General features: G+C 41.0%; 2 protein-coding genes across 12 annotated transcripts; one reads left to right on the top strand and one right to left on the bottom strand.

Moving 5' to 3' along the window:
- The first annotated feature begins 51 nt into the window (after window positions 1–51).
- Window positions 52–16,276, top strand: DNAJC2 (DnaJ heat shock protein family (Hsp40) member C2). Of its 8 annotated transcripts, none has more exons than XM_023918965.2 (17): window positions 52–217; window positions 785–975; window positions 1,554–1,629; window positions 3,330–3,428; window positions 5,667–5,808; window positions 6,987–7,067; window positions 7,447–7,512; window positions 9,299–9,390; window positions 9,487–9,608; window positions 10,433–10,582; window positions 10,874–10,962; window positions 11,046–11,115; window positions 12,667–12,851; window positions 14,087–14,187; window positions 15,130–15,237; window positions 15,502–15,656; window positions 16,156–16,276. In XM_023918965.2, the coding sequence occupies exons 1-17, from the start codon at window positions 70–72 to the stop codon at window positions 16,228–16,230; spliced, it is 1,950 nt and encodes a 649-aa protein (XP_023774733.2). In that variant the 5' UTR covers window positions 52–69; the 3' UTR covers window positions 16,231–16,276. The 8 variants fall into 8 exon arrangements, with proteins under 8 accessions (XP_023774733.2, XP_023774730.1, XP_023774732.1 ...); XM_023918962.2 differs by having other exon boundaries at window positions 102–217; window positions 874–975; XM_023918964.2 differs by having other exon boundaries at window positions 213–405.
- PMPCB (peptidase, mitochondrial processing subunit beta) lies at window positions 16,228–24,767 on the bottom strand. 4 transcript variants are annotated; one of them, XM_086886697.1, is made up of 13 exons: window positions 24,237–24,767; window positions 22,689–22,829; window positions 22,326–22,412; window positions 21,745–21,874; window positions 21,189–21,387; window positions 20,464–20,543; window positions 19,783–19,895; window positions 19,024–19,167; window positions 18,376–18,539; window positions 17,062–17,147; window positions 16,901–16,989; window positions 16,614–16,689; window positions 16,228–16,518 (listed from the first exon to the last, which is right to left on the bottom strand). In XM_086886697.1, the coding sequence occupies exons 1-13, from the start codon at window positions 24,489–24,491 to the stop codon at window positions 16,454–16,456; spliced, it is 1,629 nt and encodes a 542-aa protein (XP_086742823.1). In that variant the 5' UTR covers window positions 24,492–24,767; the 3' UTR covers window positions 16,228–16,453. The 4 variants fall into 4 exon arrangements, with proteins under 4 accessions (XP_086742823.1, XP_086742824.1, XP_086742825.1 ...); XM_086886698.1 differs by having other exon boundaries at window positions 18,376–18,536; XM_086886699.1 differs by lacking the exon at window positions 24,237–24,767 and adding an exon at window positions 24,028–24,102 and having other exon boundaries at window positions 18,376–18,536.
- Window positions 24,768–25,119: the final 352 nt, after the last annotated feature.

The raw sequence follows: 25,119 nt of genomic DNA, 5'->3' as shown, positions 1-25,119 counted from the left end.
GGGGCGGCGCGGGAGCGGCGGGGTCGCGGCGGGGCCCGCGGGGCCCGGGCAGGTCCGGCCGGGCCGCTTATGGCGCCGCACGCCGCCGCCGCCCCGGAAGCGCTGTGGGCGCCCCACGCGCCGGTCCCGCGGCAGGCCCAGGCCGCGGCCATGGCGCTGCTGCGCGGCCCCGCGCGGGACGGGCAGCGCTCGGCCGTCACCAGGCCGCTCTCGGCCGGTAGGTACCGCGGGCCGGCGGGGCCTGCGCCGCGGAAAGGCCGCCCTCGAGCGCCCGCCCGGGCGCCGGAGCTGGGAAATTGGCCGGTCTCGAAGAACTTTCCTGTTTATTTGACTTTAATTGTCTCCGTCTCGCGTGCTGTGCCTTCGCCGGCATCGTTTCAGCCCGTGTGCGAGCAACAAGTCTGGGTTCGCTGCCGGAGGGAGTGGCCTGGGAAGGGGGAGCGGGAACGCGGGGAAGATCAATCCAAATTTAATATCGCTGCCGCGGTTGCCTCCTCCGCTGCCGATAGGACTGTATTTAATATCGTTTGACACGCGTGTTCCTTTAACTCGAAAGCACCTTTCCAGATGTGAGCGCACGGCGAAGCGTTGGGAGGTCCCGTCTGATGGGCACGTGTGCTGCTTTTTACACTCTGGTGTATATATAGAGCCGAAGAGACGATTTAGCGATCTGTAACCTTGTGTGATGCTGCACTTTGTGGGTTTTGATGGGGGTTTAATTTAAAAAAAAAAAAAAAAAAAAAAACCACAGAAGGTGAAGTTGCTTTTATGTTTTTGCTTATAGCATCAGTACTCTGTCAAGTGGAACCTGTGGGAAGATGGTTTGAAGCATTTATTAAGAGGAGAAACATAAATGTTTCTGCCTCTTTCCAGGAGCTAGAAGATGAGAAGGAGCTTTCTGAAGAATCAGGAGATGAAGAACTGCAGCTTGAGGAATATCCTATGTTAAAAACTCTTGACCCAAAGGACTGGAAGGTATTCAGTCAATACCGGTAACTGTTAACTAGTTTTGCCCATCAAGGTTATTTGCCATGCCCAGGTGCTAAAGATCTCCTTCCTCTTCCCCTCCTACACCCATCTGAATCAGTTTGTGTCCCTTACCATAATATCTGGTGTGTGAAGGCAAACACATAACGAAGGATATGATCTTAGTTTTGAGCTGCGGCTTTTTATTTTACTACCTGAAAGTATTAAGTGTATCTTCTCCCTGTCACCAACTCCTTTATTCTGGAGTTACTTTGGCACTCTTTAATATTAACAACAGTAGTTCAGTTTTCCAGTAAGTGAATTTTCTAGTGCTTCAATCCAATTTAGATTAAGCTGCTTGGATTTCTGTGTCAGTGGCTTACTTTATTGGTATTCAGTTATTCAGTAATTATTCAATAATTTATGACAGTTGTTCCTGCAGTCTTTTTCCAATATTTATTGAGAGAGGGAAGAATTCTTTCTCTTGCCTTTAAGAGATGGGGAGGAGAACTGGATTTCTGCATGTGTTGTGGTGTTTAGGTTGTATTTATGAGTGTTTATTAGGGTTTCTGGTTCTTTTCTCTCAGAATCAGGACCATTATGCAGTTCTTGGACTGGGAAATATACGATACAGGGCTACTCAGAAACAAATAAAAGCAGCTCGTAAGTACCCTTCTCTCATAAGCATAACCTTTTTATCAGATGTACACAACTGGTTTCCAGTGAAAATACCTGCATGTTGTGAACAAGGTTTTTTACAATTTCCCAGGCCTAAAAGTTTGATTTGTGTTGCCTATCATCCTCTTAAATTCATATTACTGCTCTGAAATGCAGAAGCCTGAATACAGGGAATTAAAAACTTTCACATCTCAGCTTCCTGGCCTGTGATTTTTCAACAGCCTTGAGAGTGTAACTATAGATGTCTATGTTCTTGAGTGTCCAGTCAGGCTTAGTGAAAGGCAGAAGAATAGGCTGTCCTATGTGTTCCCAGAGGTTCCCTTGCAGCCCCCCTGAGAGTGCTGAGCTGCCATGTTACTCCTGCTGAATGTTTACGAAAAGGCTGCTGTTAACAGTCATGCTAGTGTGGCTGTGGCATGGGAAATTGAGCATGTTGGGCTTCAGAACTTTATTTCTGGAAAGCAGTGTGCTTGACTTTGCAAGAGGGATGCAAATATTTAGTGGAGGAAGATTTTAAAATACTCTGAAGATTGTTCAGTAGGATTGCTGGGATTAGCTGATGGCTTTGTGGACAGGTCATGTGAACAATTGCCTGTGTAATTGTGCTGGTGCAGTAAGAATCACTGTCTCCAGATACTCCCAAATGAAAATGGGTGGAAATCAGTGAATTTCCAACTTACCCAGGAAATCATGTTGACTCAAGCAGGTGCTCCACACCACTGTGGAGCATTTGCTGCTATGGAATAGCACCTGTTTCGGTGGTGGTCAGCAATCTCACTGATCTTCTGAGCAAGAACCAGAGCCTCTCTCTGGAGAGCACTCTGTTACTCCATGGTGCTGTAGAGATGTGAGCCTTTGCCACCTGTGTGTAGTGTGTTTTCCTGTTTCTAAGAAGGATTCTGATTTGTTTCTCAGGAGACAGGTTGCTGTAACTGCTTGCATGGTATCTTCTCTCTGGTATTTTAGAGAGAACCAAGAACAGTACAGTGTGCGGTGTAAGGTAATATGGCAAGATCTTTTGGCAAAGAAGTTGGTCTAAAATCTGGTTTTACCTTTTAAACACCAAGACAACCTTGGTAGCACCTTCAGTAGATGCTCTCTCTGTATGTGCCAGTTGTGCCTTAGGATTCCAGGCCTGAGTAGAGGGAGAATTTAGCCCAAAGTCTTGTGTGTCTCCTCAGTGTTAGCCTTGGGGAAGTGCACTACAGCATTTATAGGCTGTAGTTTTCTTGCAGAATTTCACTTTGGATCATGTTCAGAACATCAGTAACAGGATAGAATACAGTTTTTATTTTACCTGAGCTATTTTGTTTTTCATTAGAAATAACAACTAAAATTACATTAATTATTTTTTCAGTTATGAAGCTAACTGTACACATATAGATGCTAAAGCACTTTGCTAGGTGTAATAGTAGAATAAGTCTCAGAGACTTCTTCAGATGTTGAGGTGAAATAGAGAATATAGTTTCTAAGTTGTGGTTATGTCCCAGCAAAGATGAAGTAATGTTAACTAACTATAGTGTTAAATCAAAGAAAATTCATTAACTTCTGTTTTTGCCAGATCTGACTGCTTGGTTTATATTTATATTTAAGTTTCGAACTAGAGAAATTTGAATTACTGTTATTTTGTAGTTTGAAACTGTTTCTGATGAAGCATTTCTAACTGTAATGCATTTATGTGTTAGATAAATCCATGGTTTTGAAACATCATCCAGACAAGCGAAAAGCTGCAGGGGAACAGATAGGAGAAGGTGATAACGATTATTTTACTTGCATAACTAAAGGTAAGCAATTGATCTAGTTTGTTAGATATTCTCTCAATCTACTTGATCATCAGAAATGTATTTGTTGTGCTTCATTAGGATTTTAAGAAATTATCAATGACTAAACAGCTGGGGAAATTATTTTTCCATTTTAAAACACTGCATAAATAGATCACATTAGGTGTAACTTCCCAGTGGGTAGAAGCAGAATGGGAGTGCAGCTGACAGATGTTTGGCTGCCAAATTGTTACAAAATGTGACACTCGTAGCAGTGCACACACAGATGAACCTCTGGAGGAGGCCTCATACCTTGGATAAACTAGTGAGCCATGGAGCAATCCCCCACAGGCACCAACAGCAGTCAGAAAATCTGAATTCTAATGTGCTTGCTCTGACAACAGAACATGTGTTGATTTGATTCAGGTCATCAGTTTCTTCAGCTGCTCATTTTTGCCCACAGATGAGCAAGTGAACTCAAGTGAATAACATTTCCCTCTTGCCTGGAGTATTGGACTTGGCAGTGCAGGATTAATGGCTGGACTCTGATTTTAGAGGTCTTTTCCAACTGTAAAGATTCTATGACCCGGAACACCACTGCTGGCCAATTCCAAAACCATAGGGCCTGTTCTAGGTGTATGATTGTATCTCTAGAAAAGCTTGAGAGCTTGGCTTTTTCATTTATTTTAAACAAATTATTTCCACTCAGTAAGGTTGAAGCAGGAGGAAATCTTGGAATTTGTATTTCTGAACTTCCTTCTCTGAATGTTTTCTTACACATACTAGTTAGTGTGAGATATGTTAGATGAAGTTTTCAGCCTCCTTTGGAGTTGTCAGGAGGAGGAAGGTTGCCAAAGGAAATAGTTTTTCTGTTGAAGTCCTGTCAGAAACTGTCAAATATCTATGTTGAGAACTACCTGCACGTGAATTCGGGAATATGTTCTGTGTTCTACATGCTTGGAGCAAAATATGATAGAATCTTCCCTCCTAACTGCTTATAATCCAAGTTCAGAGATAAACAAAAAGGAAAGCACAAAGTAGGAAAGAAAAGGAATAATGGTCCCAGGCAGCATTTTGGAGGAATTGTAGGAAAGGGGGACCTGGAGTAGAAGCAAACAGTAATGAAACGAGGAGAAAAAACTTGGAAAACACTTGGGAGAACATAGGTTGATTCAGAACTTGGTCTGACAAAGGAATGCATGGGAGATACAGAGCTGGGGAACTAGAGTGTGAGTAGAACTGGGGATCAGTAAGTGGAAGGGACATCTCTTAAATGGAAGAGGAACCAACGGATGTGCACAGAATTTCCTGTATCAGGAAAATGGTATAATAATAATAATAATAATGGTATATTACTGAGGCAGGATAGTTGGGGTCATTTGGAATGTTGATGGAGGGAAGTCCTTTCCCAGAGGGAAAGGGTAGACTGGCAGACAGCAGCTCACTGGTGGCCACTGTCATTCCTTCTCTCTCCACTGACATGTGCAGTGAGATCAGTTTACAGAACAGCAGAGCACCAAGGTGTCCTCCAGGTTATCACCTCCTACATCCAATGTTCATGGTACAGTGTCCTCTGGTAGGGGTGCAGGCAGAGAAGTCCATGAATGATTGCTACACAAATTTGATTCCTTTGCTTTTTCATTCTTACTGAGAAATAGTGGTCATTGTAAAACTCCACACTTCATTGAGAAAGAAGTGAGTACTGAAGATATAGTTTGTGTGATTTCCAGAATATTAGTAATGTGATGCTCCTCAACTGCAGGGGTGTAAGAACAGGAAAACAGGGAGTGATTGCATGTTTTGGAGAGTTTGTGTGGAGTTTTATATTCTATCCAAAACTCAGTACAACTTCATCATGAACTGCAAAAATTCTAATGAATGGTTCCTGTTCTTGCTCATTCTGACAACACATTAACTCAAGGACTGCCTTTACTCTGTGCCTTAGGAGACCATTTTGTCAGTTTATCTGCAAGGATCTGGTGTAGGATAAAAGTCTGAAGATGTCATGCCCAAACTCCCAGTGTCTGAGAGTTTACTGCTATAAAACTAAATATTATCTGGTTTTTCACATCTTAATGGTTAAATGTGTTCTTTTTCATAAATGTTTTCCTCCTACTTAGTTTAACAGGAATAGACAGCAATGCTTTCTGGTGTCACTAAAATAATTAAACATCAAGCTCTACAGAACGTTACAGATAGATCAAACACAGATCTGAGAACATCTTTTTAAAAATTTACAATCTTATGTCTGGTAACTTTCAGCTTATGAAATATTATCTGATCCTGTGAAACGACGAGCATTTAACAGCATAGATCCAACTTTTGATAACTCTGTACCTTCCAAAAGTGAAGCAAAAGAAAACTTCTTTGAAGTTTTCTCACCAGTTTTTGAAAGAAATGCCAGGTAAGCTATGTCTGACAGCCTCTGCTGTTGCTGGAGAATAAGCATTTGCAAACTCTTTTGACATTGTGTTTGTAACAAGAGATGTATTAATTTCCTAGAAATGTAATACAACTAAAATTGCTGCAATTATTTTTTTATTTCATTTTAAAATAATCTGAACTGTCACATTAATGGCATTGAGTTTGACCCATGCAATTTTAAAAAAAGTTCTCAGCTTCCTATTACCTACTGCTCTTTTTGTACAACTCATTGTTTCATCTTAAAATTACTTATAGTACCAAATGTTTGTGGGCTGCTGACTTAGAATTCCTTTTTTTAAAAATTATTTTCTTCTGAGAGTGAGACATTAACAGAAGACAGTAGTAATAGTCATGATTTAGCTGGTTAAAAGAGAAGATAATTTTAACTGTCAGTATTGAGGTTCTCTCAGGTTCTGAGATATACAGGTTCTCTCTTACATTGTGTGATTTCTTCTGCATTTGATTCATGGTTGACAATTAACTTGGTATTAAGGTTGTAACAATAGAAACCTGTCAACTTTCCCCTGTATAGAAGTGCTTAATTGCATGAGGCACTTTACAACATTCTGAACAATTATTATTTAGTCTTACTGAATCTTTCAGTATCAAGTATTCCATAGACTTCAGACCTGGGTCTGTGCTTGTCAGGTGAGGTTTTTCCATTCACTGCAATAGAAATGGACACTATGTCATGGAACAACAAATTCTAGAGTTTGTGGAAGATTTCCCTAGAAAATGCAGTGGAGGCAGAGTATGCATGATTCCCTTGCATTCCATTAGAATATGTGGAGACTTCCTGTACCCTACCACAGAGCTGAGTTATTCACAGAGCACTTTCTGCCCACTTTTTGTAAGCTCCACTACCAGAAGAATATGCATGGAGAATTGAATATCTACAAAGATAGCTTGTGCTCCTCTGTCTTCTTGAGGCACAAGGCAGGAGGCACTCAGGCAGGAGAAGGTTGCTTTTGTGGGGAAACTCCCCCAGAAATGCCCAGTCTGGAGGATACTTAGGAGGAACTCTCCTGTTTGTTCCTCTTTACTGGAGCCCACTCTGTATTGGTGGGAGGGAGCCTTGGACTTTGATTCTGTACTTAACAAATGCCCTGTTATGAAGATTGTATATATTATTTCTTGAATATATCCATGTATTTTCAGGTGGTCAAATAAGAAAAATGTACCTAAACTTGGGGACATGAACTCCTCATTTGAGGAGGTAGATGCATTCTATTCCTTTTGGTAAGTTAGCTGATGCCTCTGTTTCTATTCACACTATTCAAGACATTCACTATAAAGGGCTTTGGTGTGTGGGTTGTTTGCTGTGGGCTGTCCCAGCCTCATGTCACAATATTACCTCACAGGTGTTTGTGCCTTCCACAAACTGACCTGGCTTTCTCCTGGCTAATCCATCCACTTGTAAATTCATGGTTCCAGTGGGAATTTCTGACCACAATGGTTGAGAACTGAGCTGACCCATAGATTTGTCAGGTTTATCTCACCTAACCTGTGTTTTTAGTGGAGATGTCTTAGGTGTTTAAGCTCCCCTAGTAAAGGGAGGTGTGTTTAGTCCAAAAAAGTCAGTAATGTTTTTTGGTTTTTTTTCTTAAATTTACTTTAGGTATAATTTTGATTCCTGGAGAGAGTTTTCCTATTTAGATGAAGAGGAAAAAGAAAAAGCAGAATGGTATGTAAGTAAAAATAATTTTGACAAGAGACTGAGAGATTGATACAGCAAGATTTTCCAACTGTCTCTTAGACTGTAAGTCATAGGAAGAAAGGCAGCTGAGCTAAGCCCAAATTCCACTCTCCCAGCTTAGTCATCAGTCATGGACTTTAACTGAACTTATTGCGGGCTTGTTTGTGTAATTGAAGTAGTTCCTGCCTGCCTCAGTAGTTCCTTCAATGCCTGAGGTGCATTGAAATGTGTGTTCATTTAAATTCAGACTTGCAATTCCTGCCAGTCCCAAGCACAGGTTGAGCCTGGAGCCAGGACAGAATGGATGAGCATGCAGGTATCATTTCTCTCTTTAACTTGTACTGAGAAAGTGATACTTAGAATTTGGAGAGATGAGTTCTTATGGCTTTATGTTAATAAAAATTATGTATTTGTTGATGTAGTGTTAGTTGCTCAGTTACTCACACCATGTTGCCATTGGAAAATACATTCTGTTTCTATCCATCCTACAGTTGTAAACACAGAATGTTAATGTTGGAGCACTGAATAATTTAGTCTAACACACATTTCACAGAACACAACCTTTCACTCAGTAATCCTTGTGAGACCATAACTTGCATTGTATGAATCTCTTCTTTCAAGTTTGGCTAGAAATCAGTTTTGTATTGAGATTCAGTGGTTGGCTTTCTTTGTGTTAGAAACTGCCATATTTAGGCTGTAGCTAGGCATTTCTCTTCTCTTGTGCCTCTTCTGCTATTGAATTCTTGAACCTCACCAGACCCATTATTCTCTCCTGTGAAGATTCTGTGGAGACACTGTAATCAATTCCCTATCATTTGTACTTGTGGTAAATCATACAGTTGAACCTCAAGGCTTCTCACTGGGAGGATCTTGAATTATTTGCATAGCTCTTTTTTTCTGCTCATTCCTGTCATTAGTATCCTTTCTCAAAGATGTTTAGACAAATGGTACCTAGTCTGCTGTACTTAGGAGAGAGAACTACATTACAGCTGCTGTTCAGATGGTCATGATTCTTGCTACCCCTTCTTGCCAAAGGTGATGTTGCTCATGTTTTAAAGCTTCAATCTACTCATATTAGTAGTCTCCTTTTCAGTTATGTGGATTGTTTTCTTTGTTCTGAGGTATAGAGTGGTTTTGGTTGGAAGGAGCTTTAAATACCACATAGTTCCAACCTCCCTGCCCCCTCTATTGTTCTCTGTGTGGTTGTGTGGATGAGGCTATAGACCCCACACTAAAAATTTGCCTTTTTCTTGACAACACTGGTAAATATTTCAGATGATTCAGTCGGCCCACCTATAACCTGAGCCTTATTTTACTGGAATGGATCTGGCTTGACTTTACCAAGAGTATCATGCTACTTCACAGTGTTGTTTCTGTGCAGATGGATTTACTTGACATGACTATATCCTTCAAAACAAGATAATTGTGACATTGCTTATACTGCTGTCCTTTAATTGAACCATATACTAGCATCTCTGTTGTTTTGCTTAAGTTTAACATTAGGTAAACAAGTGGATTGCATTTTGGAAAAAAAGTCCATGATCTCATTCCCTACAATGACAGATAAGCAGCTTGGTTTGTCAGGTTTATATAACTATGTAAACACTTAGCATTTTTTACACAAGCTTAGGTCCTGGAACTTCATTTTTTTGAAGTCTATTTTTGAAGTATTCGAAGAAGAACATATGTGTGGGGGAAACTATTTAAGAAACTTGATGAATTTCTAACAGTGGTACTGTAGAGCATTAGCACTGAACTATGCTTTCCCTTTTAGTCGAGATGAAAGGAGGTGGATTGAAAAGCAGAACAGAGCTGCCAGAGCATTGAGAAAAAAAGAAGAAATGAACAGAATTAGGACTCTTGTTGGTGAGCACATGATCTGCTGTTCTTTAAAGAAAGATTAGTTTACTGTGGAAATCTCCTGGTTTTCTTCTATACATGATGTTTCCTTTCTTCTGCCAGACAATGCATACAGCTGTGATCCCAGGATAAAGAAATTTAAAGAGGAAGAAAAGGCAAAGAAGGAAGCAGAGAAGAAAGCAAAGGTAGAAGCAAAACGAAAAGAACAGGAGGCAAAAGAAAAAGTAAGTGAAGTACTTTATTGGGTTGAAAAACTCTGCTTCATTCACACCTGATGCACCGCTTCAGGTCCTACATGTGTCAGAAGACTACTGATAGAATTACACTGGGGTTCAAAGATGTGTTGTCTTTGATGCCTGTGCAGCAGGCAGTGCAAGGCTGGCAGTCTTCTGAGAAGGAGGTGGAAACAAGGAATGCAGATCTGAAACAAAACACCTTTGAAAACTGAGTTCTTTTGTTGCAAACACTTCCTCTAGTTTCAAGGCAAGCATTAAGTGCACTAAATGGATATGTCTGCTTGCTTTGTGCATGTGGTTTGTGAATGGTTGGTTGGTATGAAATGCTCTGAGGTAACAGAACATACTTTGATAAATACTAACAGCTTGGAAAAGATGGGTCTGAAATACAGGAATGAAAGTGAACTGTAATGTCCAGAAAAGTAACTTAAAAGACATTAGAACACTGCAAAATATGTCAGTAATGATGCAGGAGAAATATTGGACCATGGAGTTTATACTCCTGAGGCAGGTGTAGGAAATTACATATGGTTTTATATCTTTGTTGTAGTGGAAGTCAGGATTTATAAACTGAGGGTCCTCAGAGTGAGTAGTTGACTTAATGTCAAATGGTATGTTATTTCATCATCTCCCACAAAATTCTTGGAAAACCAAACATTCAAGTATTTATGCATTTTAAAACCCCCAAACATACACACAAAACTTCACCCAAACCAGAAACAACACATTTTGATATTGGATGACTGAAAGATCCTGTAACAATGTGACTTGAAGGATTTTTTCACTTGGATTTTTTTTCCTTTTGATTGCAGCAAAGACAAGCAGAATTAGAAGCAGCACGGTTAGCAAAAGAAAAGGAGGAAGAAGAAGTTAGGCAGCAAGCATTAGTAGCAAAAAAGGAAAAAGAAATACAGAAGAAAGCAATCAAGAAAGAAAGGCAAAAACTGAGAACAACATGCAAGGTATTTAAATATTATTACAGTGAAATACAGATAAATGTCAGACAAATGGCTGTGTTTAAAATCAGACTGTATCACATGTTTGCTTGTTCTTAGGGCTGGAGATGGGTGTAGAAAGTGGGTTTACTGAAAAACACTAAAACACATACTTACATGGTTATGAGTTATGAGTAAAGCTGACCAAATAGGTCTAAATGTAGCAGTGGCTGAAGAATACTGTGTGTTAAGCCTTTGTCTGAAGGAATAGGACAATAAAGTTCAAGAACTTTGTAGAACGTGTATTTCTGCTTCCAGAACTGGAATTACTTTTCTGATAATGAGGCAGATTGTGTTAAAATGATGGAGGAGGTGGAAAAGCTTTGTGATCGTCTTGAGCTAGCAAGGTAAGTCTTCCTGCTGCTTTCTGTTCGTTTTGATACCCATTTTTCTACTAGCTCTCCATTGTAACTTAATAATTTATTTTTAGTCTGCAATGCTTGAATGAAGCACTTACATCCACAACAAGGGAAGGAGGAAAGGCGGCTGTAGTAAAACAGGTAATTATGCTGAGTGTCAAATCAAAATAACAGAATAATTTGTGAAATCAACTTGTCTAAATTGAAGTAAGATACAGCATAGCTACTGTGGAATCGTGCTTGTTAAAACATGAAGACTTGATTTTGAGAGTCCACAGGCAGAGGGATCTCTGCTCCATTTTACATTGTGCACTTCATGGCTGGTCAAATTAACAGGGTCAACCAAGAAAAAAAAATAAACATTTTTATCTGTAAAGAATACAAAAACTACCTCTTGTACAGTATATAGAAACAGTAGGGGAATTTCATTTTGCCCAACAATGTGCAGCAGTTACCTTGAGGGAAGGAAGGCAGTCTTAACCTAGTCTGTTACACAGGAAAGGTACTAGTCTAGTGTCTGTGACTTGGGGATAGATCCACAAAAGGACTTAAGTGTGCTGCAGGCTGTAGGCACTAGAAGGGCTGGTACATTGGATTCCAAGGAATGGGAATGCAAGACACATGGACTCAAAAATTAACAAAATTCAGCAAGGATCTGCCTGTTTGCTATTGGGGAAAAGCCATTTGAACCAAAAGCTGAACCTACATCCTGCAGAAAGAGTAAGGTGCTTTCTCATCTACTGTGGATTCACAGCTGCAAACTTTATCCCATGGTGGGGAATACGATCTGCCCCCAGCCCAGGGTCAAGTTTACTCATCAACAATTTAAGACTGAAGTGCCTCTTGTTCTACATGGAACTGAATTCAGTATTCCATTCTCCAGGAGGGTTTCCAAATGCAGGGCAGTCCCCTTTCTATCTGTTAAAACTATTCCAGTAAAAATTATCTATCAGGTAACTTTCCTTTTGCCAGGAAGGTTTTATGAAATAGGCATCTTGCTCTCACTTTGGGCATCCTGCCAACACCCGTAAGTGTACAGATCTTCTAATACTGCCAAGATTGGACTGGGCCCGCGCAGAAGCAGATGATTAAAGATGTGTCACACCACAGTCTTGAGATGTGATTACATGTCACAAAAATGTGCAGTGGGTTAACTGAAGTCATTTTTAGCTTGCTAAAAAACTACATATAGATATCTAACCCAGTTAGAATGAACTCTAGATTTTAGTTACCAAGTTAAAAGTTCTCCATTACTACAGTTGTACTGACATAATCAGGCTTAGATACCAGGTGGGCTGCAAGATTTAATTGGTGTATTCAGAATGGGTGTTTAATTGCCCTCACTGGTCTTAATACTTCTGTGGATCTATCCCTCTAAGTCAAGTGTTAGCCTAGACATTCACACAAGGTTGAAAACTTTTGCTTTAATTCTGGGGGTGTTCATTTAATTTCCTAGTGAACATGTGATGGACTTCTATAATTCCTACTCTTTAAATCCTAAAAATATACACATGGAATGAAGGGAAATAATACTGGAACAGATAAGCTCCTCTGTTTCCTTATGTATAATATGGAGAACAGAAACTAAACAAAATCCAAGGTTCAAAGCAAGTCCAGAGAGGGGGTTTTGTCACTGTAAAAGGTAACAATAATTCAGTAAGTAAATAAATAATGCTTATTTACGATCTTTAGATAGAAGAAATAAATGAACAAATAAGGCGAGAGAAAGAAGAGGCAGAAGCTCGTATGCGCCAAGCAACAAAGAGTTCAGAAAAGTCAACCACTGGCGGTGGAGGGGGAAGCAAAAATTGGCCAGAGGATGATTTACAGTTGTTAATTAAAGCTGTGAACCTCTTTCCAGCAGGGACTAACTCAAGGTACTTCTCAGGTTTGGTGCTAAAAGCCCTTCCTAACAATTTTAATTAAATAACAAGCATAATAAAAGATATTTTCAGATCATCCCAAGTATTTTTTCAGTATAAGGACTTCCTAAACATCTTTCTTTTCCTTGACTCGCAAGCAGCCAGTTTTCCCTTGGTACCGTGCTCTGTGTGTCACTGGAGTTAGCTCTGGCCCTGTATCTTGTTTCCTCTGAGATTTGGGCCTTAGTCCATTACCAAGCTGGTGCTGAGGTGCCTGTTTGCACAGGGCTTACTCCAAGGTAGGCTTCAGTCCTTAAAGGAGAGAACAAAACTAAACCGGTGACTGGGGTGCAGGTTGGTAGGAGAACAAGTGTGTAAACTACTTCCAGGAGCTCCACAACACATGTGAGGCTGGTTTCTCCTCTACATGTAGAAGGAAGATATCCCAAGATAGGAGTTAAGTGCACTAGCTTTCTTTAGGGGAGAGCCAGGGAGAAAACAGAAAGGCTGGGGTTTACAGAAAGCAGCACTGGCACTCAGCTTACTGCTAAGCATCAAAATGAGGAGCATGCTTTAAGTACTTTTTTCCAGAAATGAAATGCCTTCTTCCATTTAGGATTACACAGATTTCAAACCTCCATTACAAGATTTGGATGCTTACTGAAGAAAAAAAAAAAAAAAAAGCTGCCATTCTCCATGGAGGTGATACCTCCAGTGCCTGTTTCTGCAGCTCAGCAGTTAGTCCTCAAGGCACACAGTGCTCCTGTCTGATCAGGGTACATTCTGCCTTCCATTTTCTAAGAATCCACTTAGAATAATCTTGGGGCTGGGGCTGTTCCAGCTCTTTCCTGTTTAAGCCCCTTTACCTGATGTTTAGGCATTCTTCTGGGGGGCAGTGGACATAGGGTTAGTAACTTCTCAGCCTCTCAGTGCAGCCTGCAGTATTTAATGTCAGAGGTGTTTGGGGAATTCAGGAAAGCGGTAGCTAAGCAGAATTTTGAGAATTAGCATTTAACTACATTCTACCCCATCCTTTTTCTGTATTGGAACCAAGAAGTTCAACCAAGCTGATTGAATTCTTCAGTTAGTGACTTTAAGCTTTCCAGAATAGCTACTCTGAAATTTTACACATATTTAAGTATTTTTGAACTTAACTCAAGATAAAAAAATGTACAGGAGCCTGACCATAGCTTGTATGAAGATAAGGTATTATGTAATATGCTGGTTTATCCTTTCTGTTCTTGCTTTAGATGGGAAGTTATTGCCAATTACATGAACTTGCACTCTACTACTGGAATAAAACGAACAGCAAAAGATGTCATCAATAAAGCAAAGAGTCTCCAAAAGCTTGGTATCTATGTTATGTTATTTTTGTAATAACATGGTCTGCCTGCTTCTGTTCATCAGACTTTTCTCTGAAAAAATCCTCTTTAGAGTCCCAAAAGAAATAGAGGATTTAGAGGAGCATTTATGTGATTCAGTGTTTTCATCCTAATGGCTCTTTTGTAAGTCAGCACTTCATGAGCAACTCTCAGGAACTCTCTTAGTGTAGCTTGATGCTCTGATGTCTGGGACACATGAAATGAGGGCTCAGAGAGAGATAAATGGGCCTGTCAGAAAGCTCCCTACAAAGAAAGGCATCTAAAATAAATGGAACTGATGAAGCTCTACAGATACTTTAAAAAAATTAATGGAATTCAACACCAGAGTAAGACACCTAAATGAATGCGACTCATTTCCACTTCAAAAATGAATATAAAAATGAAAAATGAAGCCTAGAGAGCTCTGGAATAAGGTTGCAAAGACATTACACATTTCACTACAGAAGGCAAAAGAACCACGCTAAGTTTTCTATAGGTTTCTGCATTATAAACCACATAATGGCACAAGGAGCACCTGGATTTTCTGTGTTCCTGCCTCTCTGACATGGCCATACCCTGGGAAATGCATCGAGTTTTGTGCCATAGCCCTTATGTGAGAATAATCCCTCTTGATTTTGGTGAAGTTGTAGATTCAGGTTTAAGATTATATGGAACAAGTATTTTTCTGAGCACTATAAAGCAGGATAAGGGCTGGAGAAACTGACACTGAGAAAAGTTTATTGGATCCTGAATGATTTTTTTTTTTTTAATCTACCACCCTCTTTGCCATTGTTTTAAAGTAAGTAGGAATTGTTTTTTAAGATTTTGTGATTATTGTAACTAATCTGCTACAGAGTGTTGTTGTTATTATTATTACGTCTGGCTTTAATATTCTTGCAATAATTATTCTTTTTAATGTCTGTTGCTCATAGACCCTCATCAAAAAGATGACATAAACAAGAAAGCATTTGACAAATTTAAAAAAGAACATGGTGTGGTGCCTCAGATGGACAGTGCTGCTCCCTCAGAACGATTTGAAGGTAAAGGTGAAAAGGGAAACTTTCCTGTGCACTTGTCTCCCCTGGGTCTCTTAGGAAGAAAGTAACCCAGAACTTACTCAAGGTTTGCTTACAAACTTATAGCAAGTAAGTAATCCAGGCTCTGGCACCAGATTTGAGGGTTTCTGGTACACACAATACACCCCAAAACTGCATGGATTTTAAACTAACTGTAATAGGTTTGACAGTATTTTCTAGACTCTTTAAAATACCTATTCTTTCTGTCATTTTTGCATTTATAAATAGGATCACCTCTAGATTCATCCCCTTGGACTACAGAAGAACAAAAACTTTTAGAACAAGCATTGAAGACTTATCCAGTAAATACTCCTGAAAGATGGGAGAAAATAGCAGCAGCTGTTCCAGGCCGGTCAAAAAAAGATTGCATGAAGCGATATAAGGTAAGGTCCCTCACCTCCTCCTGGGACTGTCACTAGTCCAGGTCGTGAGAGAATCCTTTGCTTTTAGTGTTCCATTGCCTCCCAGAGACAGTATCTGACACAGGCAAGATGATGGAGCCTTACAGGAAACTTTTTGGTTTTGGTAACTCAACCCCGAAAGAGCAATAAGGACTAAATGTTCCTCAGTGAAAACAGTGGCTGTGGAAGCTGGGAAGGAAAGTATGTGTCAGGAAATTTGTCTGACAGCAAGCTCTAGCAGATGGTGAAATCCTATCCCTAGCCTCCTGTAGGTAAAGTTCCCGGTACACAAGCATTGACCTTCCATCAGTCAATTGATTAGTTTCTAAGAGAAATTGCTCTACAGTATAAAACTATGTAGACTTCTCATTATGTTGAGAACTAGAGTGTTTCACAATGAATATATGTATTGTTCAAAACTACAGCGTCGTTCACAAGTTACATGTTTAGTTATGTTTCTTTTTTCCCACCTTCTCTTCAGGAACTCGTGGAAATGGTCAAGGCAAAGAAAGCTGCTCAAGAACAAGTGATGAATGCTACTAAAGTCAAGAAATGACTCTTACTGACAATCCTTGTTTTATAATAAAAATACAAATACTGTACATGCTTCCAATTTTTTCTTCATTATACAGACACACAGGAGTGGCTGGTTCTTGAGTTTTAATCTTCTCAAAAGCAACTCCAAAGTTTTAAACAGGGGTGTAGTTGGTTTGTCAGGTGGTTTTTGTTGTTTATCTGTTTCTTTAAAGCTAAAATATGCTGGAAGTTCTTGTTATTCACTACTCACGAAGCCAAGACATGCCACTGCAGATTTTGCTGTACTCTGGAAGTTGTTCAATTGGACCTGGAAGTTAGAGAAAGTTGGCCATGACACATGCTCAAATCACAGCAAGTGGTCTAGAGGGGTTATGGGAGGATAAGGAAACTTATACCACATACCCACGGCAGCAACTGCAGGATGCTTATCATAGATGTACTTTGTGCAGATTTCTCTAATAGTCTGGGCATCAATAGCCTTAAAGGGGTAAAAGACGCATCTTTGTTACAATCCCATCTAAAAACCATTTCTGATCTTAATTTTGTATAATCCAAGGGAGCAGGCAACAAAACACTTGAAAGTTTTCTCAGCTGGAAATGTTTTCTCAGCTGAATAAGAAATACAACTTCTACTTTCTGTAGCAAGTAATTGATGGCCTTTTAAAAGTTGCAACATGAGTGCCACTTACTTCAATTCTTGCCTCAAGTTCTGGAATTGGGATTCGGCGCTTATAGCACAGCATTTGTCTTCCAATGTCTTCACAGATTGGTGTGGACCCTAAAACAGGGAAAAAATGCTTCAGTTATCAGCCTACAGCTCCACAAAGAATAAAACGTTCGTAAGTCTCACCATCAAGTTGTAGCAGCATATTTGTCTTTAGAAGATTTTTTGCTCGAGCTACTTCATTTTCTGTAACACTTGTGCAAAGTCTTATCCTGAAAAACAGTTTAAATCCAAAGGCATTAAATAATGGTAGTCGATAGCACACAAGATTACCTGTGGTGGTGCATAGGCATTACTGCACCTACCAGGCATTACTTTTCTGTAGACAAAGCTGGTAAGACAGCTTGGAAAACAAGCCATGGATATAAAACAGCAGTATATACCCCAGAGCAAGCTTTTTCTCTTAAAAAGAGCTGTATTTTGTTTTATTAAATAAATATTTTGAGGCAAGTGCAGTCTCTACGTGTTCTCTTGAGAATGGGTGTTGCTAAGAAAGTAGGGGCCAAGCAACTAGGTAAGAAGGTAATTAGCCAGAAAACAATCCATTACTTCCTGGGTTCTCTCTTGCTGAGATAATAATTTGCCACACTGCCTGCAGAACGTTTTGTGAGGAGAGGAGGATGCATTAAATAGCTTAACACTAAATTCTTGTCCCAGGAATCATCTGTATCTTCCCTGGTGCTAAGCTGCAGCAAACACAGTCAAAGTGATAACTTTTTCCTCCACAATTTAACAGGGATCTCAGAATAATGGTATATAAGAAGTGATTTATGTAATTAAAGAAACTCCTCATTTTCAAGACTTGTTTCAACTTCACCCAACCAAGTGCTTTCAACATATAGGTGTTTTTAATAACATCTGCAGTTCAGGCTTTACAGTTGCATCCTTCAATCCTTCTAAAGATTTAAGCCTCAGATGAATGAATATTGTCTAGAATTGTAGGTTTCAAAATTCCATATGTAACAGCTCAACTTTTATTTCCCTATGTATTCACTAGAACTGTCTAACACCAGAACGTGGTACATCAACTGCAGCAACTGCAGACTGGGTAACTACTGATACTGTGGTAATTGCACATTCATTATTCTCATCATTTACTCCTTCAGTGGTGGCACTTGCAGCTCGCAGGCTGTACACTGACTGAGTAGTACTCCAAAAGGTCTGACAGTTTTATGACTTCTGTCATTTGCCAGTCAAAAAAAAAAATCTCTCCTGCGTGTTCTTGTACAAGGAACAAAACCTACACCTTAAGGTACTTATTCCAAGTAAGAGTGCCAAAGCCTGGGTGCTGGGACTTGGCTTTGGGTGCCAAAGTATAGAATTTGATGCATTAGTTGTTCCCAGGCAAGCCCAAACTGAGAAAAATACTCTCTTTAAAAACTTTCTTTTTAAATTGTATTTCTCCACGAAAAACCATCTTTCAGAGAAATGGTTGCTTACCATTCTTTCTGAACAAAATGCACCATGTCCTGAATAGTGGATGGCTCACAGACCATATAGAGTCCCCACAGCCCTGTGTCAGTGTAGCAGGTGTTGAAGGACTGGAAACTGTGACACAGGTTACTATGGCAGGCAATCTGAGCAAGTTTACTGGACAAATTCTGCTGAGGTAAGAGAAAAATATATTATTATATAAAGTTTTTTGAAAGTTTACTAGTCATCTCCATGATTTCCCATTTTCATTTCAATCATGACAGGGCATGCAGTAGTAGCTACAAGGTTAATTACCAGCTCTTCACTTCAACCCTTTCTTTCCTTGCATGTAATACCACATTGCAAAATAACACCCTAGATTTGAGCCGAAATCATAAAGACACTTAGGTTCAAGAAAGGGACAATTAATTACTGATAACCACAGGTTCTGATGATATACAGGTATAAAACATCTTACTTTTCATGAGGGCTTGGAAACTTCAAGTCACCTCTATTTTGGTGGTTTAGAACCACTTCCTAAGATTTTCCTACATCCTGGGTAACAAACTCTCTCAGGCTCACAACTGGATCCCCTTTTCTGTCCTGGCAGTACCCAAGTCAGGGTGATCCCACCAACCTCATTAAGAGTAGGACGGTGCTTGCAGGTTCACTCACCACTCCTCCTCCAAAGGACCGATCCCAGTTTCCTATCAGAGTATTGGCTACCATAAGTGGGATTGTATCTGGGTCTGACCAGCCGGCTGCTTCGACGGCAATGGCCAGGTGTGCCAGGGGCATCTTGTCATCCCTTATCCGAATCTGGAACACAGGGGAGCAGCTCTAGTGCAACCTGTACATGCTCAAGCATAGGGCAAGTTAAATAATAGAAATGGACTTTTCCATTAGAGCTGGATTATAAAACATGCGCTAAAATTAAAGCATATGAAGATTAATTTTACACCAGCCTTAACTGGTGTCCCCTGGAGCAAGTTCAGATCACTTTGCCAATATACAAAGAGAAGCATTACAATGCTTAAATTAAAGCATTTTATGACTACCAGGAGCAAGGAAAATTGATGACTTTGTAAAATCTGAAAAGAGATGGGAATAGAACGTGGATGCTCCAGTTCTCTGCCACATCCTTTAAGTGAGTGATTCTCAACAAGTCACACCGTAATCAAGAGAACAAAAGCAAAGTAGGAGCAGGGATAAGGTAGGTATTCCTCCAGGAAGTGATGAAGCATAAAAAGTGGTGGCAGTGAGGCTTGTCCAAGAAAGACTGGGAAGTACTGCTTTGGAAAGCAGCTACTCCACTGCCATCGCTGGGGGCAAGAAACCTTTTCATGTGCTGAGTCTGTGGCACCCCCTCTCCTCACCAGAGAGCACATGTCAGGGGATGTAAGGGCCAGATCAAAAAGACACCAAGCAGCTTACCTCACTACCTGTGAAGCTACAAGGTGGCAGGGGTGGCAGTCCTCCTTCTGGAGCAGATGGCAAGTTACCAAAATGGCACTTTGCCAGGTCAAGTAGTTCATCATGAGAAACCCCTGAACAAAGGTATTTCATATGCTTTGTCATATTACTCTGTAAACAGTTAATTTAAATTGCTTCACAGTTTAAAGACTCAACCAAGAAGTAATTTTTTGTGTCCCTGTTTTAATACCCCACTTTTGGACTCTTCACACATTCCCTTTATACAGAAAAAGATCATCATGATTCCCTCTTCTTGGTTCTCTTCAACAGCTTTCCATTAAAACTACATCAAATCAAACTCTCTGCTCTCTTTCAAGCCTCAGTGTTACTTCTTTCCCTCTGCATTCCTTGGTATTCCCCTCTTCACACCTTCTAGGACCCTTTTTTCCTGCCCAAATGGAAGAATGACTTTGGCCTCCAATTCACTTCTTGCTCTTGATTTAAGGTTTCTGGAATATTATTGAGAGGAAAAGGGAACAAAAGCTCCAAGGGTATAAAAGCACAAAACACACAGGGCTACACAGGCCTAACAATGAACAGGACCTACTGAATAATGGCTAGTTCATTATTTTGTTCCCACAGACTCAGGCCATGGTTTCAAGCAAATTTTCGCACAATCAGGGGTGAATATCCCATACTGACCTCCAGCAGCAGCCAAGACCATTCTGGGTCCTTTGTAATGTGTTGTTATATACTCCACCAAGTCATTACGATTTATGGATCTAAAAACAGGAAAGGAGACAGCACTACTATGCCAGTAGAGTTTACCAACTTAAAATAAAAAGAGATAAATGTATATAACAATACATTAACAAAATAATTAAAAGTGCTGCCAATGTTCAGAGCAGAGTCAGAGAGCTAAAATAAGGGTGACTTTTTAAAAAGCACATAAGAACTAGATAAAAAGCTCTTCTAGCTTCCTGAGACGGAGTGAGAATTCCTAGTCAGACATGTGTAGACAGGATACACTAATGATCTCCTTTCCTTAGAAAGCAGCACATTTAGCAGTCCCCTGATCTCTACTGGTCCAAAAAAATGCTGAAAGAGCATTTGTGTGTGCTTTCAATAATGCCTAACATGTGACCTACAGGAAAAAGAAGTATTTCCAATTTTGTGACACATGCACTTTAAAGAAACAGGAGAATATGGCAAAAAAACCCAAAGTCATGCACAGAACATCTGAAGTTCACATACCCTTTGATGCTTGCCTACAGGGAAACTAAGGCAATACAGGAGTTCTGCTTAAATTATATTCAGTGCAATTTCAGGGTAAAAATGAAATCTGACACTGTTCTCTACATTTTTAAATAAGTCTCTTTCAATATATAAAAGTTACCACACAATTAAAGACATAGTTTTGGACATACTTGATATTTTCAGTGGGTCCTAAAATTGTCCGTCCTAGGGCTGTATCCTGGTAGGCTGTGGCATGAAGGTAATCAAAGACAACTTCCTGCAAATTGGTTTCAACCTCCTGCATCTCTCGAAGTATAACTCCTCGCTCACGCTCAATCTCTGCCTCTCCCAGGGTACTGTTCTGAATTATGTCAGCAAGAATTTCCACAGCTAATTGCAAAAGGAGATGGAAACAAAAAAATTATTTTCAGACTACTAGAAAAATTTAGTTCCGAAAGTGAAACACACCCCAAAGAACAAGTGCTAATAAGAATAGCAAGGGGACAGGAAGAGAGAAGTCCAAAAGGTATCTTAGGACTCTGAAGTGAAAAATATTTCAAATATCAGCTTCCCTGCTGGCTCCTTTCCAAACCTGTATTCTCAAGTTCTTGTGAAGTTCAAGAATGGACTTTTCACCTGGCAAGGAAAGGACTGTAACACTGCAAAAACATCATTCTGTGTCATCTCACTGGAAGCTGGATAAGCATGTTGTTCTTTGCAGCTTTTCTGATGAATGAGAGTAATTACCTCTTGGTAAATCTTTTGAAAAAGCCTTTGCATAATACACAGTTTGTTCCCTGGATGTATACGCGTTGAGATGAGCCCCCATGTTCTCAATCTCTAGTTCAAGGTCTAACTGAGATCTCTTTTTCGTTCCCTAAAACAGAACAATAAGAAAATCACATTAGACCCTTCAGTTCTTCTACTCATAGTTACTACTTCTTGTCTGGAAAAGGCATGATCAAGAAAAAGAAAATGTGTTCTGGAAATAAAACTAGCATGCTAACCTCCAAGCTTGAAAGTCAGATATAAATCTGTGCTCCCAAATGGAAATAAAAAGCTGGCTAACTGTGTCTTCTAAGACTATCATAAGAAGGTAAAAGTGAGTTAGAAATTAGATCTGTGCAATCCATACCAGCATAACAGTTACACAGAACTAGGATTTTAGCTTCATTTTCTAATGGAAACCAAAATCTTAGTTGTCCATATTATTTTTCTCATTTCAATTTGGAAAACTTATACAATTCTGACAAAGTTTCCATCATTGATCTTCAAAGATAAATTACTTAAAATCCATTGTAAACATCTATGCCAATATTCACACTCACCTTGAAAGCCATATGCTCAAGAAAGTGAGCAGTTCCATTGTTCTTCTCATTTTCATACCTGCTTCCAGCATCAATCCAAAGTCCAACCTCAGTGAAGAACAAAAAAAAAAAAGTTGTTTTACCAGCTAACAGCTTTGCTACGATTTCTTCCTTAAACAGAGCAGGTTTTCAAGAAAAAGAAAATTTTGATCTTCACAAAAATTTTAATTACAAACCTACAAAAGCTTTAAGACTTCTATGTCCTGGCTTAAGTTCTTGGAACAGTTATTAATAAATATTGAAATGCAAACGCAATTTAGTTCCACAAGGAAATGAACACACAGCAATAGATACAAAAAACCCTTCCTTTTCTATGTTACTTACTGTGCATGTTGAGAGTCCAGAGTCTTCAGAAGCTACTTGCAAGCCATTTTCCAAAGGACTCACCCTAGTTTCAGGGACATTTAAGATTACTTCTGTTGCTGCTTTGGAAACTGTGAGCCTCCCTGTTCCAACATGCACATACTGGAAAGGAAAATCATCAGTCACACTCAGATTGTTTATACCCAAGGATGCTTTTCTGAAAAATGTATTGCTGAACTTAAGCATTAAGTCTGAGGATTTTTCTTATAGTATTCATTTATAAGAAAAATAATTCAGGATTGCTATTCACCAGTACTTCACATACAGGAAGCAGTAACCTGAATCTGAAACAAACCCTGAAGATAACTACAAGTGAGGAGATGCATCTGCTGCCCTCCAATCTGACATAGGAGCTATTAATTTCATCAGCCAGCAGGAGCTGTTACTCTCATCAGCCAGCCACGCTTGTTTACCACTTCTGCCAGCAAGAGCCTGCAGTCTTTAGCATCTGGAACTCTCCTGGGATACCTGCTTTCTAAAGTGAAGGGAGATATAGCCTAAGGGCCTGTGCCAGGACTGCAAATCCATCACCCACTGATCAGAGCAGCACAATCATGTAGCAGTTAAAGCACATTAAATGACAGCAGGGTAGAAAAGAAGGAAAGTTTACTGCAGTTTTTCAATAACAAGAAATGCAAATATGTATCCCAAATTAAAGCAAGCAGCTATCTCAAAAACTGATTTCAAATGTTTCAAACAAGTAAAGATTTCTCTCCCCATATAACTGCCTAAACATGAAAGTACAAAATCCAGCTCTCACATACTCTCCTCCTAGAGTAAGTTAGAGCTACTAAAACTCACTTAGTTCAGAGTCACAGCACAATTCAAGTTTAAAGGGACCTCTGGAGGTCTCCCATCCAACTTCCTGCTCCAAGCAGAATCAACTTGGTCAGACAACTTTGCTCAGGACTTTTTGCACCCGAGTAATGACACTCTCCCAAGATGGTGAGAAAATGCAAAGCTCTGTGAGCAGCCTGCTCCACTGCTTGACTGCCACACATCCAGTTTTCCTCTCCTTTCAATTTACGCCAATTGTCTGTCATACTGCCACCGTGCCCCACTGTGACAGTCCCGGTTTTATCTTCCCGACAACTTTTCTAGGTGCTGGCAGAGATACCGCTCACAGCTCCTCTCACAGGTCCAGCTGAAGCCATGGTTTCTCCAGCCTGAACGAAGTCCGGACCCTCAGCCTTTCCTCATAGGACACATGTTCCACCCCAGTTCATCCCTGCTGAACATCTCCAGTTTACTGACATCCTCCTCACACTGAAGAGCCCCAGACCAGCTGCCACACACAAACCTCCTGACCAGCGCCAACTGATCACCTACTACACCTTCCGCCGTGCACCGCGCCATCGCCGCGACTACAACTCCCAGCATGCACCGCTCACCACGGCCTCCAACTCCAGCCCGAGCACCAGCGCTCGGAGCCACCGCGACGCCCACGTTCCCCGCACCTCCCTCCGCTCCGCTCTCCGCTCCCCGCCGCTCCCCGCCCTGCCGTCTCACCCGCTGCGCCGCGCCGGGCTCTCGCACCAGACGGGCGGACCAGGGCAAGAGAAGCCGCCGGGCCGCTAAGCGTGCTGCAGACGCCGCCATCTTGACGCCGTCGTGGGCGAGGCGGGGCGGGGCCGCGCAGGCGCGGGGCAGTTCCAGCCGCCCCCGCGGGGGGGCGCAGTGGGGCAGCGCAAACTCCATTGGCAGTGCCAGGGGAGGGTGGGAATCGGGGACTGTCCCGGCTTGGAGGGGACGCACAGGGTCCATCGGATCCAGCTGCTGGCCCTGCACAGGACAAGCCCAGCGACCCCACCGTGTATCTGAGAGCGTTGTCCAAGCGCTCCTGGAGCTCTGGCAGGCTTGGGGCTTGGTTTTAATGGTCCCGCTCTCCTCAGTGTCCCAGAGCAGCGCCGTTCAGGAAAGCCATTTCCCTGCCGATATCCCATTACGGCCATGTTCAGTAAACACAAAGCGCTGCCTTCCGTGAGCTGCTGTGGGCACATCCCTGCGTGCTGCGGCTCCTTCAGCTGCTCCGGGCCCTTTCCGCAGGGCTGGCTGAGGGCGCTGCGCTTCTTGCGGGACAGACCCGCTCTGACTGGGGAAATCCCGAGGCTGGGATAACCTGGAGGCTTCTGCTGAGAAGTGTATGCAACACTTTTCAGCAGAAACACTTGTTATGGGTCGGAGGGCTTCGTGCTCAGCAGTAAATTCAGCGCTCCGCCGAGCCTGTGCCAGCGCTGGTGAACTACCTCAGCTCCAGACACAGGACTCCAAACACACAAAACATGTATTAGAAATGCCAAGAAACCAGATGCTTCCTAATTTGAAAATGATGCCTTGACCACATATGGAACTGTAGATCTCTTATTGAAATTGTTACTGTTACTTTGCTGCC

Source organism: Cyanistes caeruleus, chromosome 4 (genome assembly GCF_971803275.1).
Source record: "Cyanistes caeruleus chromosome 4, bCyaCae1.hap1.1, whole genome shotgun sequence".
In the NCBI taxonomy this organism is placed as follows: domain Eukaryota; kingdom Metazoa; phylum Chordata; class Aves; order Passeriformes; family Paridae; genus Cyanistes; species Cyanistes caeruleus.
The sequence above is the reverse complement of the archived record's forward strand: the minus strand, read 5'-3'. Positions and strand labels throughout refer to the sequence as shown.

What these genes read in the sequence shown, in the direction of transcription:
- PMPCB (XM_086886697.1), bottom strand. Translation starts at nt 24,491, where the DNA reads ATGGACCCTGTGCGTCCCCTCCAAGCCGGGACAGTCCCCGATTCCCAC. An exon ending in AGCCCGGCGCGGCGCAGCGG is followed by an intron (nt 22,830 to 24,236) that starts GTGAGACGGCAG and finishes TTTCCTTTCCAG; the next exon opens with TATGTGCATGTTGGAACAGG. An exon ending in TTGAGCATATGGCTTTCAAG is followed by an intron (nt 21,875 to 22,325) that starts GTGAGTGTGAAT and finishes GTTCTGTTTTAG; the next exon opens with GGAACGAAAAAGAGATCTCA.
- DNAJC2 (XM_023918965.2), top strand. Translation starts at nt 70, where the DNA reads ATGGCGCCGCACGCCGCCGCCGCCCCGGAAGCGCTGTGGGCGCCCCAC. An exon ending in GAAACAAATAAAAGCAGCTC is followed by an intron (nt 1,630 to 3,329) that starts GTAAGTACCCTT and finishes TTTATGTGTTAG; the next exon opens with ATAAATCCATGGTTTTGAAA. An exon ending in TTTTACTTGCATAACTAAAG is followed by an intron (nt 3,429 to 5,666) that starts GTAAGCAATTGA and finishes GGTAACTTTCAG; the next exon opens with CTTATGAAATATTATCTGAT.